General features: G+C 36.0%; 1 protein-coding gene across 6 annotated transcripts in view; it reads right to left on the bottom strand.

Annotated features, from left to right (window-relative positions):
• The window catches only part of CYLD (CYLD lysine 63 deubiquitinase), a 56,152-nt gene that overhangs the window by 7,320 nt on the left and 32,748 nt on the right, over nt 1-16,084 (bottom strand). For all 6 annotated transcript variants that reach the window (XM_064383056.1, XM_064383059.1, XM_064383060.1 and 3 more), the window contains 10 exons: nt 15,106-15,485; nt 13,730-13,895; nt 12,690-12,831; nt 10,417-10,539; nt 7,887-7,978; nt 6,986-7,052; nt 3,101-3,233; nt 1,835-1,943; nt 936-1,054; nt 176-392 (listed from right to left, as the gene is read on the bottom strand). In XM_064383056.1, coding sequence (XP_064239126.1) covers nt 176-392; nt 936-1,054; nt 1,835-1,943; nt 3,101-3,233; nt 6,986-7,052; nt 7,887-7,978; nt 10,417-10,539; nt 12,690-12,831; nt 13,730-13,895; nt 15,106-15,485 — 1,548 coding nt within the window. The remainder of the gene's footprint in view (nt 1-175; nt 393-935; nt 1,055-1,834; nt 1,944-3,100; nt 3,234-6,985; nt 7,053-7,886; nt 7,979-10,416; nt 10,540-12,689; nt 12,832-13,729; nt 13,896-15,105; nt 15,486-16,084) is intronic.

Raw genomic sequence — 16,084 nt, 5'->3', positions numbered from 1 at the left:
TCAGCCAGCAAGGTTGTTAATGCAATCCAAGATATAAGACTGTGTCACCAGAATAATCCTGAAAGGATTTTCTCAGAAAAATATCGTATCACTCAGAACAGGTGCTCTCACCATAAACTGTCCCACTACAAACCAGAACCCTGCGCCACATGCAGAAGAAAGGCGTTTTCAGTACCATCCCGATCGGCCATGCTGTCAAAGAAGAGCCAGGCAGAGTCGTCCTTCCCATACTTCACAAAAGCAACATAGTGGCTCGTTTCTATGCAGAGAACAGCAAATAACTCCATATTCTGGCAAGGGATGCAGCCGTGTCTCCAGTCCCAGTCAGGTAAGTCTTTGGGAAGTGACACTGGGTTATATTTATGATTCAGCCTCTTGGGATGAAGGTGGACCTAAAATGGACCATGAAAAGAATGTCATTAGGCTGAGGAGGGTGGATTATGAGGTCAGGAGTTCAAGACCAGCCTGGCTGAGAGGGTAAAACCCCGTCTCTATGAAAAATACAAAAATTAGCCAGGTATGGTGGCAGTCACCTATAATCCCAGCTACTCAGGAAGCTGAGGTAGGAGAATCACTTGAACCCGGAAGGCAAAGGTTGCAGTGAGCCAAGATCTTGCACCACTGCACTCCAGCCTGGGCGTCAGAGCAAGACTCCATCTTAAAAAAAAAAAAAAATCATCATTAATGAGTGAAACTCAATGTGTCGAGTGAATTGGCTTCCTTACTCTTATTAAATACATCCCTATTTGTAGCAATCAAGTACTTCACCAACAGCTCTCAACTAACCAGAAGAGGCAAAAGCAATACCATTTTATTGTGAATTTTTAACCGTTAATTATGATTTTAAAAAACTTTCCAAAACCAGCGATCTGTTTTCAACTAAAAATAAGCTATTGTTCAACAAAAGTTCATCCATTAAGTGAAGGGAAACTCACTTGAGTGTTGCAGGTTTTACAAAACTGCTTGATTTTTCCAGCTGAGATGTCCGGATCGTCGTAGCATTCTCTACACTCGTACATTGCAAGCCCTCCACATATCCGGCACTGCCTGGGAGCTGAAATGTGGGGAACGGGAAGGGAGTTACGAAGGCTAAGAAACGTTAGGCTTTAAAAAGGACAATGCTCATGGCTTCAAAAAAGTCTCTTCCTCTTCCATCCGCTTAAGCTCTCAGTTGGTATTTGAAATATCTTTAAAAACGTTTTCTTGAACCAAATAATTTTTCTAAATAGTGTCTCCTAGGGTGTTTTTCCCTTCTTATAAAATGCCCATTGATGAAAATTCAAAGATACAGGAAAGTATAAAGAAGGAAACTAAAAACATCCACAATTTCAGTTGGCAGGAGATAACCACTGTTAATATGATTATGAATTTTCTAATAATTTCACATCTGAATATTTACATAAGTATATATGTGTGTGTGTATATACATGGCCCCTTTTGTAGAACGTATTAACGTACTTACCTTTCCACTTAATATTACACCATGACCATTTTCATACACATTGGTCTTTAAAACCATGAATTTAAATGGCAGTAATGTAATTGTACAGATACACCCACTCATTTAACTACTCTCCTCTGGTTAACATTCAAGTTGTTTCTAATTTCTTAATCATATGATAATAAGTATATCTCCATATCAAATATGTATTTTCATTTCTATTTTCTCAGAATAAATTCCGAGAAATAAAATGACTGGTTTCATATTTCCAGGCTCTTCAGATACTGGATTGCCTTGAGAACTACTGTGTCCAGTTAGATTCTAACCCACAACTGATTTATCTGACAATTTCCATAAAACCAACAAAACAAATTTAAAAAATCTCATACTTACTGTCTTCAAGTAAATCTGTTATATTTAATTCCAGAGAAGGAAAAATTTTTTTAAATAGTTTAAAGTCTTTTCCAAATCGAGGCATCTGAATAATCAGACATGATGGTGCCTATAAAAAAGACAGATATTTTTAGAATCAAAGTGTTAAAAAAAACTTTTCCTTATGAAACCAAAATAGTAATGGCTGTCAAACAAAACAGTAAGTTCTGCCTTAATATTGGTGTCCTATAAAACAGGATCCACATGTGACCACGGGCTGTGGACACAGGACACCAACAAGCCACAAGTCTTCAAGTGGCTCATGATCACAGGAACATACCAGCACCTGGAGGTCACAGAGTTCAATCATCTTGGGTCTCAAAGAAAATCATGGTATTTTATTTGGGTTTATACTTATTAAATATTTTGGAAAGATTGTTTTTGCAAATATAATACAGAAAATGTCATCACAGAAGGACACTACTCATTATATTTCAACAAATAAATAACTGTGGCTGTTAAGGTTTTACCAAAACATGCCTTCAGAAATGAATACAATCAAAATAAACCACAAGCATATACTATTAAAATTATGAAGATTCTCAGACAATAAAAGAAGAATAATTTCTAAATAGTGTCTCCTAGGGTGTTTTTCCCTTCTTATAAAATGCCCATTGATGAAAATTCAAAGATACAGGAAAGTATAAAATCATTAATAAATATAAATGAAGGTATTGACATTTTGTCTCTTGATGAAGAGGGAAAAGTAAACATTATATTTTGATATATTTGGATAATATGCTTGGGTAAAATTGCATTTTAAAAAACATACACCTTCCTTTTGCTTTAAGCTGCCTAAAAGTGGCCAGGAGTGGTGGTATATGACTGTAATTCCAGCTACTTAGGAGGCTGAGGCAGGAGAATCGCTTGAACCCAGGGGCCAGAGGTTGCGGTGAGCCGAGATTGTGCCGTTGCACTCCAGTCTGGGCAACAAGAGCAAAAACTCCATCTCAAAAAATTAAAAAAACTACTGAAAAGTTTTCAAGTTATGCAAATAAGCTTGGTGTTTTCTTTGGCACCAAAAATTCAAAAAATTCAATCTTAATTCTAAGGTATTTTCCGTAAAGCCAAAGTTGAAACACTGCATACTTTTTAAAATTTGTGTTTCTTAACAGTTTGTGTTTCAAACTGTTCTCACCTACTTAAAATCAAGAGATATTGAATCTACCAATAGTCTTAAGACTCTTCAGACTTTTATAAAAAATACCATACGTGAGTATCACTAACCTCTGCAAACTTCAGGTTACTGTTGATAAAAGACCATTCTAACAACTGCTGAATTGTGGGAACTCCAACTTTCTCATTTTTTTCCATAAAAATTTGATAGAAGTAACAATCTTGTACCTTTTGACCCGCTGATCTAAAAACATGTAGAGAAAAAAAAACACATATAATCTATTTATTAAATGCTTAAATCAAAATGTGAAGTTGTCCCAGCAGTATCTGAGAACAGAAAAACCATAAAATTGATGGTGTAGCTTTGGATAGTCAGAACAACAGAGGGAAATAAATGATTTGGATAAAATAATTAAATTTGCTTAAGCACAAGACCTTATAAATGATTTATTTTGTTTAGTTTTTAGATTGGAAAGTTCTCTTAGTGATTAGGAAAAAAATAATGGAATTTTCTAACCCCAATAACCCCAATCAAGAAGCACTATGTGAACAGAACTAACCAAAAGCAAAATCATTAGTGCAACTTCGCTGCCCAAATCTAGAAAGCTGCAAACTGCATTTAATGATTGAAAATAAATTCTTGTATGCCCGGATATGACAGACCCTTAGCAGACCTTCTAGACCAAACTTTTCATTTCTAAAATGAAGGTGCTGAGATCTAGGGAAGGAGAATGACTTCTCAGCAAGTCAAAAGCAGAACTGGGTACAGAACCCAGGGGCCCTAACCACCGCTTACCATTCTTTCTGCTAAAGCATGCTGTCTGATAGTCACTCGTTTATTCAACATATACCAACTAAGCATCTACCATATGCTAATCATAGTGTTACTCTTCTATTTTGAACATTTTCCTTCTAAATATTTTACTATACATGTCATTAGTCTTTAGGACTAACTCTACCAGAAGGACTAATAATCCTTAAGTTTACTATTTACCTTTTCAGCAGAATTTCTAGATAGAGAGTCAGACAGTTTACATCTAAACCTATTTCTAAATTTTAAGATTTTTAGGGGAAAATATTAACATCATTTTCATTATAAAAAAGAAAGCTTGCTATTCAGAAACCAGCCTGCAGAAATCTTCAGCTTTCCAAAGCGACTCACGTCACCAAATAAAGAAAACTTAATTGATAACAAAACAGGAGATTCTTGAGACCCACAGCAAATACAGAGGATAAGCAAAAAACCTGAAGGCTATGCTATACCGGTGTTTTAATCAGTTGTTGATGACTATGAAAAAAGACCAGAATTTTTCTGTGAAAGCCAAAAAGCATAAAAAATTAACAGTTTCCAGGAAAAAAAGAGAGAGAGTGAGAGGAGACTAAGAAACCAGGAAGTAGTAGAGGTCAGTAACTGTAATCATAATCATGGCAGCAGGGGAGGAGGGCTGGTGGTTGAAGGGAGCACTATGTGGCAAACAATGAGAGAAGGGAGGCAGAAATTAGGATAGAGAAGACAATTTACTAATTTCTTGGCTTTTCCCTGTTTCTTGCATCCCACTCCTTTATTCTAAATTCAGTTTTGTTTTACTAAAGTATATCCTGTAATAAGTCTTGAATGGTAATTTAGTCCTGGTTCTCCCTGCTCAGAAATTCTGAATATTTTTATTATTAGAATTTCAGTCTATCAAAAATTCTGAAAATTCTTCAGTTGTTATCTGTTGAAATAATGCCTTTTCCCTATTCTCTCTAGTATCTCTTTGTGGAACTCTAGTTAGAATCCATCTTCCATGTCTCTTATCCTCTTTTTCTTGTTTTCTAACTCTTTATCCCTTTGGACAACATTCTGGGTACTTTCTTCAGCTCTGTCTTCCAAATGAGCAATTCTCTCTTCAGCTGTGCACACTGCACCAATGAGGTAACATCATGATATAGTTTCTGTTTCTGGAGATTCTGTCTTTATTTTATTCTGTTTATCAAACCTGTTTTACCTTCCATTGGCATCTAGTTCTTTTGTCTCTTCAATCATTTAAGAACATCTTATAGCCTCTTTTAGACTGTTTAATATTTTACATTTTTAGGTGCTCATCCTATTTGTTGCATGACTATTTGCTGCTAACTATCTCTCTCTCTGTCAAAAAGAAATGCTAGTGGAGGGGAAGAATTACTCTTGAAAAAGAGCCAGCTTAGAATATTTATAAACTTTAAAAAGGTGATTCTCAACATGAAGAGATTGTTTGCAGGGGTGAAGGGGACAGTGTACCCTTCAGGGGGGTGTAAGAACTTCCCAGGGCCCTTTCAAGTCCCACAAGGCATTCAGACTTTGAGATATATTCAGAGATGCCCTGATCCCTCCTTACTCACTCTGAGGATCACTGCAGTATGTAACCTATGTTACTACTGGGCATGTATTACATTCCTTAGGTGTGTGGGCTAGAAAGGTGGGGATAAAGGATGAAAAACACTGTTGAAAGCATCTGAAATTTGTCCCTTTAAAGTGAAAAACCAAATTGACTTTCTTCTCCCAAAGTGCCTGCTAAGTTTCCTGCATCATGGATTAAACATATCTTTCCTTTTTCATTTGTGTTCAAAAAGTTAACTTATGAGACACTGAAATGCTACATACAGTTAATTCTATTTCTGAGCTTTCTATTTGGTCCCATTGATCCATATTTCTAATCTTATGCTAGTATCATACACTATTTTAAAGTCTATGATTTGCCTTCGTAGCTTATAATAGAAATCTATTTTAAAAGCATTCTTCAAGATTTTTGTCCACTTCCATTTTGTAGAGAACTCTAAAACCACTTTCCTAAAGTATGTTAAGATCTTGCTTGTATACAAATTATCATGTAATAATCTTTAAATTATTTAATTGTCCTACCCAGAACACAATCTTTCTCACTAATTAATCAAATCCCCTTTAGTTCTGTATAAGTCTTTAAAAAAATCTTATCTCAATAAAATTGATTTCTTGGTATTTTATACTTTCATGAAATACGAAATTATTTTTTCATATTTGCTTGAAGGAATATGGAAATGCCATTGATTTTTCCATGGTTATTTTACATAGACAAATTATGAATTCTTTTGCTAATTATAGTAATTTTTAAGCAATTCTCTATGATTTTTAGGTACACATATGACTATTATCATCTTTGGGCAGATAATATGAGCTCTTGATGGTTATGTATTATGTCTCATTTCATTCATCAGAACTTCCCAAACAATATCAAACCACAGTCATGGCACCTTCCACCAGTCCTCTCTTCTCCCCATCCATCAATTCAACAATGGCATCAAACAACATCCCTTTAAGACACAGAGATGAGGAACAGTACTTATCTATGTTTAACTTTTAGGAAAGTATATAGGATATTACTAAGATTCTCAACAGAGAAACCCAAGCTAAAATGTAAAAAGGTCCATTGTTTAGACTGAGAACATTCAAACTACCTGGAACGTTCAGTCATTTAAAACATTTTGTTAAGAACTTTACTACATTAAACAAGGCTTTCATTCAACATGGTGAGCGGGGAGGGGAGACAGTTATACAACAAAGAACAGGTAAGCTGATTTAAGACTAAAGTAATTTTTTGAGTGATGAGTACACACACAAAAAGTTTTCTTGAAGTGTTTAAGTTAGAATGAGATTTTTTCTTAAAAGTTTCATTAATTGAAATTATGAATATATATATATATATATATATATATACACACACACACACAGTTTCATAGGAAAATGATTTTCAATAATACTTATTACTAGGGTTAAAAATTATAGTACAAATTTACACTGGATTTGTTCTTCAAGTAAAGTATGGTATTCTGGCAAGGGCAATAAATAAAATTAACTTGCATGATATTCCACTAGCCTATTAAGAGCCCTAAACAAATATAATATTAAGAAATCATTCTGGAATTCATATCTGTTAAATAACGGCAGTAGAAATGACAAGTGTCTATTTTCCAGTGCTTCTAGAACAATTTAAAGGTTACCTTATTTTTAGCAATGGTTCTACCCTTAAAATATGATGAAACAGGATATTCAAGAATTCCTCAGGATCTAGGAGAAAATTTAAAAATCAAATAAGTCGCAGGTAACATTTTTAAATCATTTTATTTTTTATTTCTAACAGTCATATTTTAATACTGAATTCAATTTCATTCATCTAATATTATTTCAATTAAAAGTACAGTTTTCAAATTTTCCTGACAAAGGAAAAACATAAAAGACATTTAAAAGTTATGATCAAGTATTATGTTTCAATTTTGTCATGACTTTATTGCATTTGAAAGGGTGTAATAGATCGCATATAATGAAATAGCTGTTACTTCTTTTGGGGGGTTTAAGTTAAGTGGAGTACAATCTGAAGTATGCCCTATTTTTTCCTGCAAGCCTCTATGCATTATAGTTGGTTACAGTATGCTGCTAAGTTCAAAGTCAGGTAGTGAATCTCTGAGTAAGCCCATTAGCTAGGAAGAGATTAAAACATTGTTCCCTAACCATAAACTTAATCCTAGTCAGCAGCTTCTAACTCCCTTTTACAACAAGGAAAACCAAGTGGGAAAACGTAGAAAACCCAATGCAACTCTGCACCACAAGAGATAAACCACTGAGAATATCATTGCTGTGTGGAAAGGAAAGGACTTTTTATTTAAGCATTTAATATACTAGAACCAGCCCACTTCTTAAAGGGGTTCATTATTACACATCATCAATCACTTTTAGAAGAGAGGAAGAATATACAAAATGGGGAGATAACCATGTATCACATAGAAAAACATTTCTAATTTAAAATAAAACCCCCCAACTACACAGACACACTTTTCAGCTAACACTTTGGTATGTGAATGTGCTCTTCAGTTATTTTTAATGCATAGAAGTTAAGATGGTCACCTTTTTCTTCAGAGGTAAATCCTGATGCAGCCTCCACCTTTTCAAGTATTTTCCTCAGTTTCATAATCTTTGTGGCACACACATATCCATATCTATGTTAGTAAAAAAACTATTAATTGATATTGGCATGTATTAAATTATATAACACACCTTAACCACACATTTTCTTTTTCTTTTTCTTTTTTTTTAAAGACGGAGTCTCACTCTGTCACTCAGGCTGGAGTGGTGCAGTGGCCTGATCTTGGCTCCCTGCAACCTCCACCTCCCAGGCTCAAGAGATTCTCATGCCTCAGCCACCAAAATGGCTGGGATTATAGGCGTGCACCACCATGTCCAGCTAATTTTTCTATTTTTAGTAGAGACAGGGTTTCACCATGTTGGCCACACTGGTCTTGAATTCCTGGCCTCAAGTGATCTGCCCACCTCAGCCTCCCAAAGTAGTGGGATTACAGGTGTGAGCCACCGCACCTGGCCAACACATTTCTTACACAACTCTAATATGTCATAAATCAATAGGTTAGACAATTGTTTTGAAGAAGACAATTACAAGCTTTTTCTTGAAGTTTGAAAAATTAAAGACCTAGAACCAGAATTATCCTAGACACTATTATATGCCTTACAAGTAACTGTCATAGACTAATATGAGAAAAAACATTTTTTAAGTTTGTGGTGACTGAGTTTTTAAATAATATTTTCTTGGGAAATTAAAGCATTTACTTCATAAAGCAGAATATACAATTTTGAGAGACAATATCCTTTTAATACTAAAGTGTGAAATAGCCACCAAGGGAAATTGGAAATGGCAATTTTTAAGAAACTGAAAATCTAAAATCTGCAATCAACCCAATTGGCATAATTATGACATTTTCTCTCATCTTTGTCTGAATGCAAGACATATTCAGTAAGTTTAATATCACTTTGAATTTGTAATTCTAAAAATAGCTCAGAGACCTTAGTGGCTACCATAAGTTTACTAAGGACAAGTCAGAACTAGCTAATTTTATATCGATTTTTTTATGCTGACTATTCATTTACTGGTTAGTTTCCTGCAATCAATACAGATTGAGCATCTACCACTTTCACAGTAATGTAACCTGTCAGCCTTTGGGAATACAAAACGAGTAAGGCGACAAACATAGGGTCTCTGCCTTTAAGAAGCTTTCAGTGAAGAAAAGCAGAGATTTCAGCACCAAATAAAACCATAATACAGATATGAATGCTATAATACAGATATGAATGCTGCAGACACAGGGAATCCTGATCACAACAAGGCATCTGACCAGTTTCTTACTGTGGACAGGGTAAGAAAGTGTGATTAACTGATTCTTAACTGGTTGAACAATAGAATTCAAAGAATGTTTATTAATGAGCTTATAGTGTTTTGGAAGGAAGGAAGGAGGTTGTAACGTGCCTTAGAGTTTTGGATTTGACCTGTCTTGTTCCAGTATCAATTACTTATGGGAAAAAAATAGTATGTTTAAAAATTTGCATAAGGCAAAATAATTGATATGAAAATCAAGATTCATAATTTTCTTAAAGGGTAAGATCATTAGAGAATTCATTACAGAATTTAAGGAAAGCAAAAAACATAAGTGAGGAAATTTATTCTCTTATAATTTACTTTCCTAGTCATGTGATATAGCAGATAGTTTGGAATGCTCATTGTATTTCACAGTATTCTGCTTTTTTGGTTCAAATTTGATATCAAACCATTTTTTACTTTAATTGATAAATAAGAAAAGTATATAAAAGAATTCAAATTTATCTTATGTGGACTTTAAATTATATCACTTTCTCTCTATATTCCTGAATGAACAAATTTGTTTTATGATCTACGGTCCTAACTCTTCATAGCTTAAATTTTATAATGTGACATTATCACATATCACTACCACTTATTCAAAATCTTTACTAGGTATCTCTGTCACTTGTGCTTGTACCATTACAAATTGCTTCCCGTGGCCATACAAAGACATAGTTATAATTCCTAAAGTAGGAAATGGACAAAGAGTCACCTTTTTAAGACAGGTGGAAAGAGGCCAGATATATTCCTTTAACCAAGACATATGGTACTGAAATACATCTCATCTGTTGCTAGTACAAAAGGATTAAATACTAGCTATTCTACACAGAACTTCATTTGCTCCTTTTCTTTCAGATTTAAGAAGCTAGACTATGCCAGTTTTAGTAAGCATGATTACTGGTAGTGGAAGAGTTGGAATAAACTATTTTAAAAGATAAGAATCCTAAGTATTATGTATCAGCTTTCCTAAACCTACTGCAATTGCTAAACTGTAGTTTACTCCAGCAAAATGGTTTAAATCATTTCATAGAATACGCTATGCTCTACACCTTGGCCAGATTTAAGAAATTAAATAAGCAAAAAAAATACAAGGTTTAAAAATGTAATATTTTACCATGAAAACTAATTTTCACCCATCATATGAAGACAAGGTATATATTAATTACTATGCCAGGAAACAGCAAATAGGACACCATTTAAAGGCAAAATAGCAATATGTCTTCTTACATTCTCAGAGGATTAACAATTTCTGTCCTCAGCAGCTCTTGGGTTTCACTATAATATTCCACATCATTCTTTTCTTTGGGTCTAAGTAACACAGTGTCCAGAACAGAACTAAAAGCAAATAAGCTGCAAAAGAAAAAGAATATTTTTCTTCATGCTGTAAACATATTTTTCAAGAAATAGATTTTTAAAAGAATTAGAAGAGGAAAATAAGCGAAGTCTAGAGAAAAAATAACATAACAATTTGTGTTTTTCATTAACACAGGTACTAGGACCCCTGTGAAGATACCCACGGTTCAATCATCAGGACCTAGAGATCCTTCCAGGTTAAGGACAATACTAACAAACAAATACTGAGAAAGCAAACTGCAGATCCACATGGTTAAAGGATAATAATATGCCCACAGAATATTAAGAAAGAAAACTTCTTTGCACGAGTTGAAAGAGGAGCTAAAAGTCCCAGTCAAATTACAAACAGACAACAGAGGAGAGCATTTGGAAACAACTTCCCGAGGCTAGCACCACTCAGTGCCCCAATTCTCCCTCCTCGTGCCCCTTTGCAAAGATCTATTACATTAATAAATTTCTCTAAATGCTAAAATCACTTATAAGTGAATAACAGGCCGGGTGCAGTGGCTCACACCTATAATCCCAGCACTTTGGGAGGCCTAGGTGGGTGGATCACCTGAGGTCAGGAGTTAGAGACCAGCCTGACCAATATGGTGAAATCCTGTCTCTACTAAAAATACAAAAAATCAGCTGGGTGTGGTGGCATGTGCCTGAAGTACCAGCTACTTAGGAGGCTGAAACAGGAAAATCACTTGAACCCAGGAGGCGGAGTTTGCAGTGAGCCGAGATCACGCCACTGCACTCCAGCCTGGGCAGCAGAAAAAGACTCCATCTCAAAAAAATAAATAAAATGAGTGACTAACAGCAGTAATTTACTGGTATCAAATAAAAAGAAAATTTGGCCAATACAGTTTTTTATCAGGAAATCTAAAGAATATTATATCAATACTATAAGGCTTGTTTTTGCCAAAGCATTCTGCAAATGAAATGGCCACCACTTTATTCTTCTCCCTACTTTAAAAATGTTAGCATCCTGGGCCGGGCGCGGTGGCTCACGCCTGTAATCCCAGCACTTTGGGAGGCCGAGGCGGGTGGATCACGAGGTCAAGAGATCGAGACTATCCCGGTCAACATGGTGAAACCCCGTCTCTACTAAAAATACAAAAAATTAGCTGGGTATGGTGGCGCGTGCCTGTAATCCCAGCTACTCAGGAGGCTGCGGCAGGAGAATTGCCTGAACCCAGGAGGCGGAGGTTGCGGTGAGCCGAGATCGCGCCATTGCACTCCAGCCTGGGTAACAAGAGCGAAACTCCGTCTCCAAAAAAAAAAAAAAGTTACCTTCCTAATTCTTGTCATGTAGCTACAGAACTGGCAGGCTACTCTCAGTTTAACTCAGTCTACAATCCTCAGAGCCTAAAGACACTTGGTTCACTCTCCAGAGCTTAAATATCCTTGCAATGTTAAGGCCGGGCATGGTGGCTCACACCTATAATCCCAAGCACATTGACAGGCTGAGGCAGGTGGATCATTTGAGGTCACAAGTTCAAGACCAGCATGGCCAACATGGTGAAATCCTGTCTCTACTGAAAATACAAAAAACAAAAACAAAAAAATTAGCCAGGAGTCGTAGCACATGCCTGTAATCCCAGGTACTTAAGAGGCTGAGTCAAGAGAATTGCTTCAACTGGGAGGTGGAGGTTGCAGTGAGCACAGATCATGCCACTGAGCTCCAGCCTGGCTGTCAGAAAAAAAAAAATTCTTGCAATATTAAGTTGTTCCACTTTGGAGGGCAGCAGTGCTGCTACTGAAAATAGGTTTTTTTAAAGACAGTAGTTTTATGACTGCCTTTACCTACTCAAACAAATACAGCACACAGCAGCCAGTGGCTTCACTGCAAGTTATGTTATTTGATATGTGCAGAAAGATTTCCCAGATACTCTCAGTATATCTATTCCATTTGTAACAATATCATTCACCTCTTATTCATTATTCAGTTACTATTTATATTAACTTTTTGGATACAGAAACATGAGACAACATTCAAAAGCTTCCAAAGAGTGTGTCATGAAAAATAAATCTCCCTTTCTACCCTGACCCATGGTCATCCAGTTTCTCTACTCAGAAGCAGCTGGCAGTTTCTTTCACTAACACACACACACAAACACATACCCATATGTGTCCCTGCCCTTATGGCATTTTAAACTTACCAGAATAAAGTTGAGTCTAAGTAACAAGAATTGTAATGACCCTGGATGCCTTTCTTCTTCCCAATCATTATCTCCAAGCCTTCTTTTTCCATTTTTGGGGGAGTATTTTCTTCTACTACTTCACTTAAGTAGCCTCCAAATGCTGAAAAGATTTAAAAAAGAAAAACAAATGAAAAGAATTCTTTTAAACTATTACAGTGTGTATTCTCATAAATATTTTTTTTTCATTTTAAAATGTTTTTGTATTTTGATGCAAAATTTGTTTCTTTAAGTAAAAAGTAGGCTTCGGGTAACTGCTATTCAACTTGGCTTATAAAAATTGCTATTGTTCATTTTCAACTTCACTTCCTCCACAATTTAAAAACACATTTTAGAGTATTATGTGTAAAAAGCACCTGTCAAATAAAATATGTTTCCCAAATATTTCAGTATTTATCTGAAGATGCTTCATTTTCAAGTTTGAAAAGAAAATAAAAATTCCAAAGGACTATTTCAACATAATAAAAAGTGTTTTTCATGAAGATGGCTTTCCTGTTTGCACCTGCTGAAGCCCCAAGATGCTTTTCCACTATTATCCAACAATGGAAAGAAACAGCACCAGGAACCTGCCCCAATTACATGTGATGAGGAGAGCACTCAGTTGAAATTTACTTCTTACACTAATGCTGATTTCTTTGTAAGATGCACTGACTGCTGTACTTAAACAAGACGCTGTGAGGGAACTCAGTAAAAAAAAGGTCACATTTCAATTTCTACCACTGGTATTGCTGAAAACTAAATGTAATCAACAGGAAGAGAAAAACAAATCACACTATTATTCACTTTGTAAGTCTCAAATGCTCTTCCTAATACTTTTTTAAGATGTCCCCTCTTAAAACAACTTTCTTATATACCATGCAACAATTTTTACTGATTTAAAGCTTAGTGAGCATTGCCAAGAAAAATATTAAAACACTGTCGCCATCACCTAATATGACATGATATGAGATTAGAATTAGAGTCATTCCAGGTTATTAAGTAAACGAAAAGCATCCAAATACCTAAAGAGTTACAGCGCTCGATCTGATTGGAAACCGGCTGCAGTGATGCAAACCGAGAGTCAGGCCTGCAGCTCTTCAGTTTAACAAACAGCGCCTTCTTCAGAGCACAGGTGAAATACCGAGTGCCTCTGAAGGTTCCATCGGTACAGCCTGCACATTCATCTTCCTGAAAAAGAAATGCTCCGATATGCATTATACCACACCTTGCAGAGACAGTACACAAAGAACTAAGGTTACTAAGACCTGTTTCTAGTATACTCTTTCTCACCATTCCCTCTTCCCACCTGTACTGGGAATCTCATCAAGGTAAAGGAGTTCAGTAATCAGTGCTTCAGCCAACAGCTAATGATTTAAAAGGTGAATTCCTTAATCCCACATGAATTCCTTTCTATATTTCCTTTCAAATATACACTTCAACCTCCCCTGGTTAATGGCCTTTTCTGCACCATTTCTATAAGCATTAAAACAGTCAGGGAAGGAGAAGGCTATTTATTCTAACAACCCGCATTCACACCTCACCCCCATGCCCCACAAGATAGTATACACTAGCATGGAAACAAACAAGAAAAAAAAAGAAATATATTTAGATTGGCCATATGTGGTGGTTCATCCCTGTAATCCCAGCACTTTGGGAGGCCAAGGTGGCGGATTACTTGAGTCCAGGAGTTTGAGACCAGCCTGGGCATCATGGCAAAACCCTGTCTCTACTAAAAATACAAAAAATTAGCCGAGCATGGTGGTAAATGTTTGTAATCCCAGCTACTCAGGTGGCTGAGGCGGGAGAATTGCTTGAACCTGGGAGGTCGAGGCTGCAGTGAGCCCTGATCGTGCTACTGCACTCCAGTCTGGGCGACAGAATGAGACCCTATCTCTAAATAAATAAATAAATAAATGTTAAATGTACTCAAGTTCTCCTCTCCTGATTACAAAATATCAAACAATATGTTCTCCTGATTCCTAAAGGGAAACCCTTTCCCTCTAGCAAAGGTCTCAAAAGATCTCTAAAAATGGTGATTAATTTTAAAGCCAATGATATAATTATTAGAAATGACCAGGAGAAGGGGCTGAAGAAGAAAGAGAAAGGCTGATGGCAAATTTGCTTGATTTAATGAATTCTGTTTAATATAAGAAGCCTAAATAGATTGGCCTAAACATCAGTTTTCATTTTTTGAATGTAAATCAACTAACATTAGGACAAGTGGGTAGCAAGCTTCAGGGGTGGCAAAGGGAAGTCAGGCAACATGGTGAGAAATTTCTTCTGTAGTGATAGCTTTTCTGACAAACATAACAGTTTACCAAAAAGCATATAATAGGGGGAAATCTGCAGAAAACCTCATAGAGGAAAAAATTGCAATTTTTGGATCAAGTTAAATTACCAGTTCCAGTCCAGCGAGTACTTCATTCAGACCTGGTGGCTGACCAATCCAACGGATTACCCCATAGAAAGGAGGGTTCTCTTTAACTTCAGCCAATGAGCCCACTTCTAGACCATGTGAGTTCCCAGGAGGCATGGCCAAGGGTGGACTCTCCTGGACAGGTGCGGTGTTTAGCTCTTCCATCACAGACTGGGCTGACAGAGAAAGTGGACTGTGGCCAATACTTCCATTGCTGTTGGGCATCTTTGTAAGACTGAATGGTAGAGAGTGGAATCTGTTCTCGGTAGACAGTGTGTTCACAGGAGGAGGCTGGAGTGGTGGCGAAGAACGGTCAAAGTCTGTAGATACCTCTGTAAGGGATTTTGCAGGGTCTTCTGCAACTAAAAAATTATTCCTAATTAGAGAAACACATTCAAGAATATTGACTCTGTCTTACATTTCTAAAAATTAATATACAGATCTAGTCCAACTGTCCCCTGGCCTCCCTACTATTCATAGTATTCTCATAGGCATCACAAAGTTAACATCTCCAACAGTGTTCTTGCTTCTCTCTCCACCTCGAGATCTATGCACCTCGGTCAATGGCACCTAACTGTTCAAACAAAAAAAATCTATTATCAGTGGGTATCGAATAGGTGATACTCTTTGTACAAAACACAATTAATAGAGAAAGCAGTATAAAAATATACCAAAAACCTTAAGAAACGTTTCTAAATAACTAATGGATCAAAAAAGAAATAGTAAGTTTTAACAATAAATAAAAAAGAGAGAAAAAGAAACAAAGAAAGAAAGAATCCTTATGTAACATGGCTAAATTAATACTTATAAGGGAATTTTGTAGACTTAATTGTTTACTTCAGAAAAAAACAAAAGATAAATATGAACTCAGGATAGAACTCATTCTTCCATGAGTACTTTCCATATGCTATTTCTCCTCCCGAGGAGGTTCTTCTGGCCCCTTTCACTTTGTCATCTGTCA

Source organism: Aotus nancymaae, unplaced genomic scaffold, assembly GCF_030222135.1.
Source record: "Aotus nancymaae isolate 86718 unplaced genomic scaffold, 86718_ANA_hifiasm-v0.15.2.pri h1tg000030l, whole genome shotgun sequence".
Lineage (NCBI taxonomy): Eukaryota > Metazoa > Chordata > Mammalia > Primates > Aotidae > Aotus > Aotus nancymaae.
The sequence above is the reverse complement of the archived record's forward strand: the minus strand, read 5'-3'. Positions and strand labels throughout refer to the sequence as shown.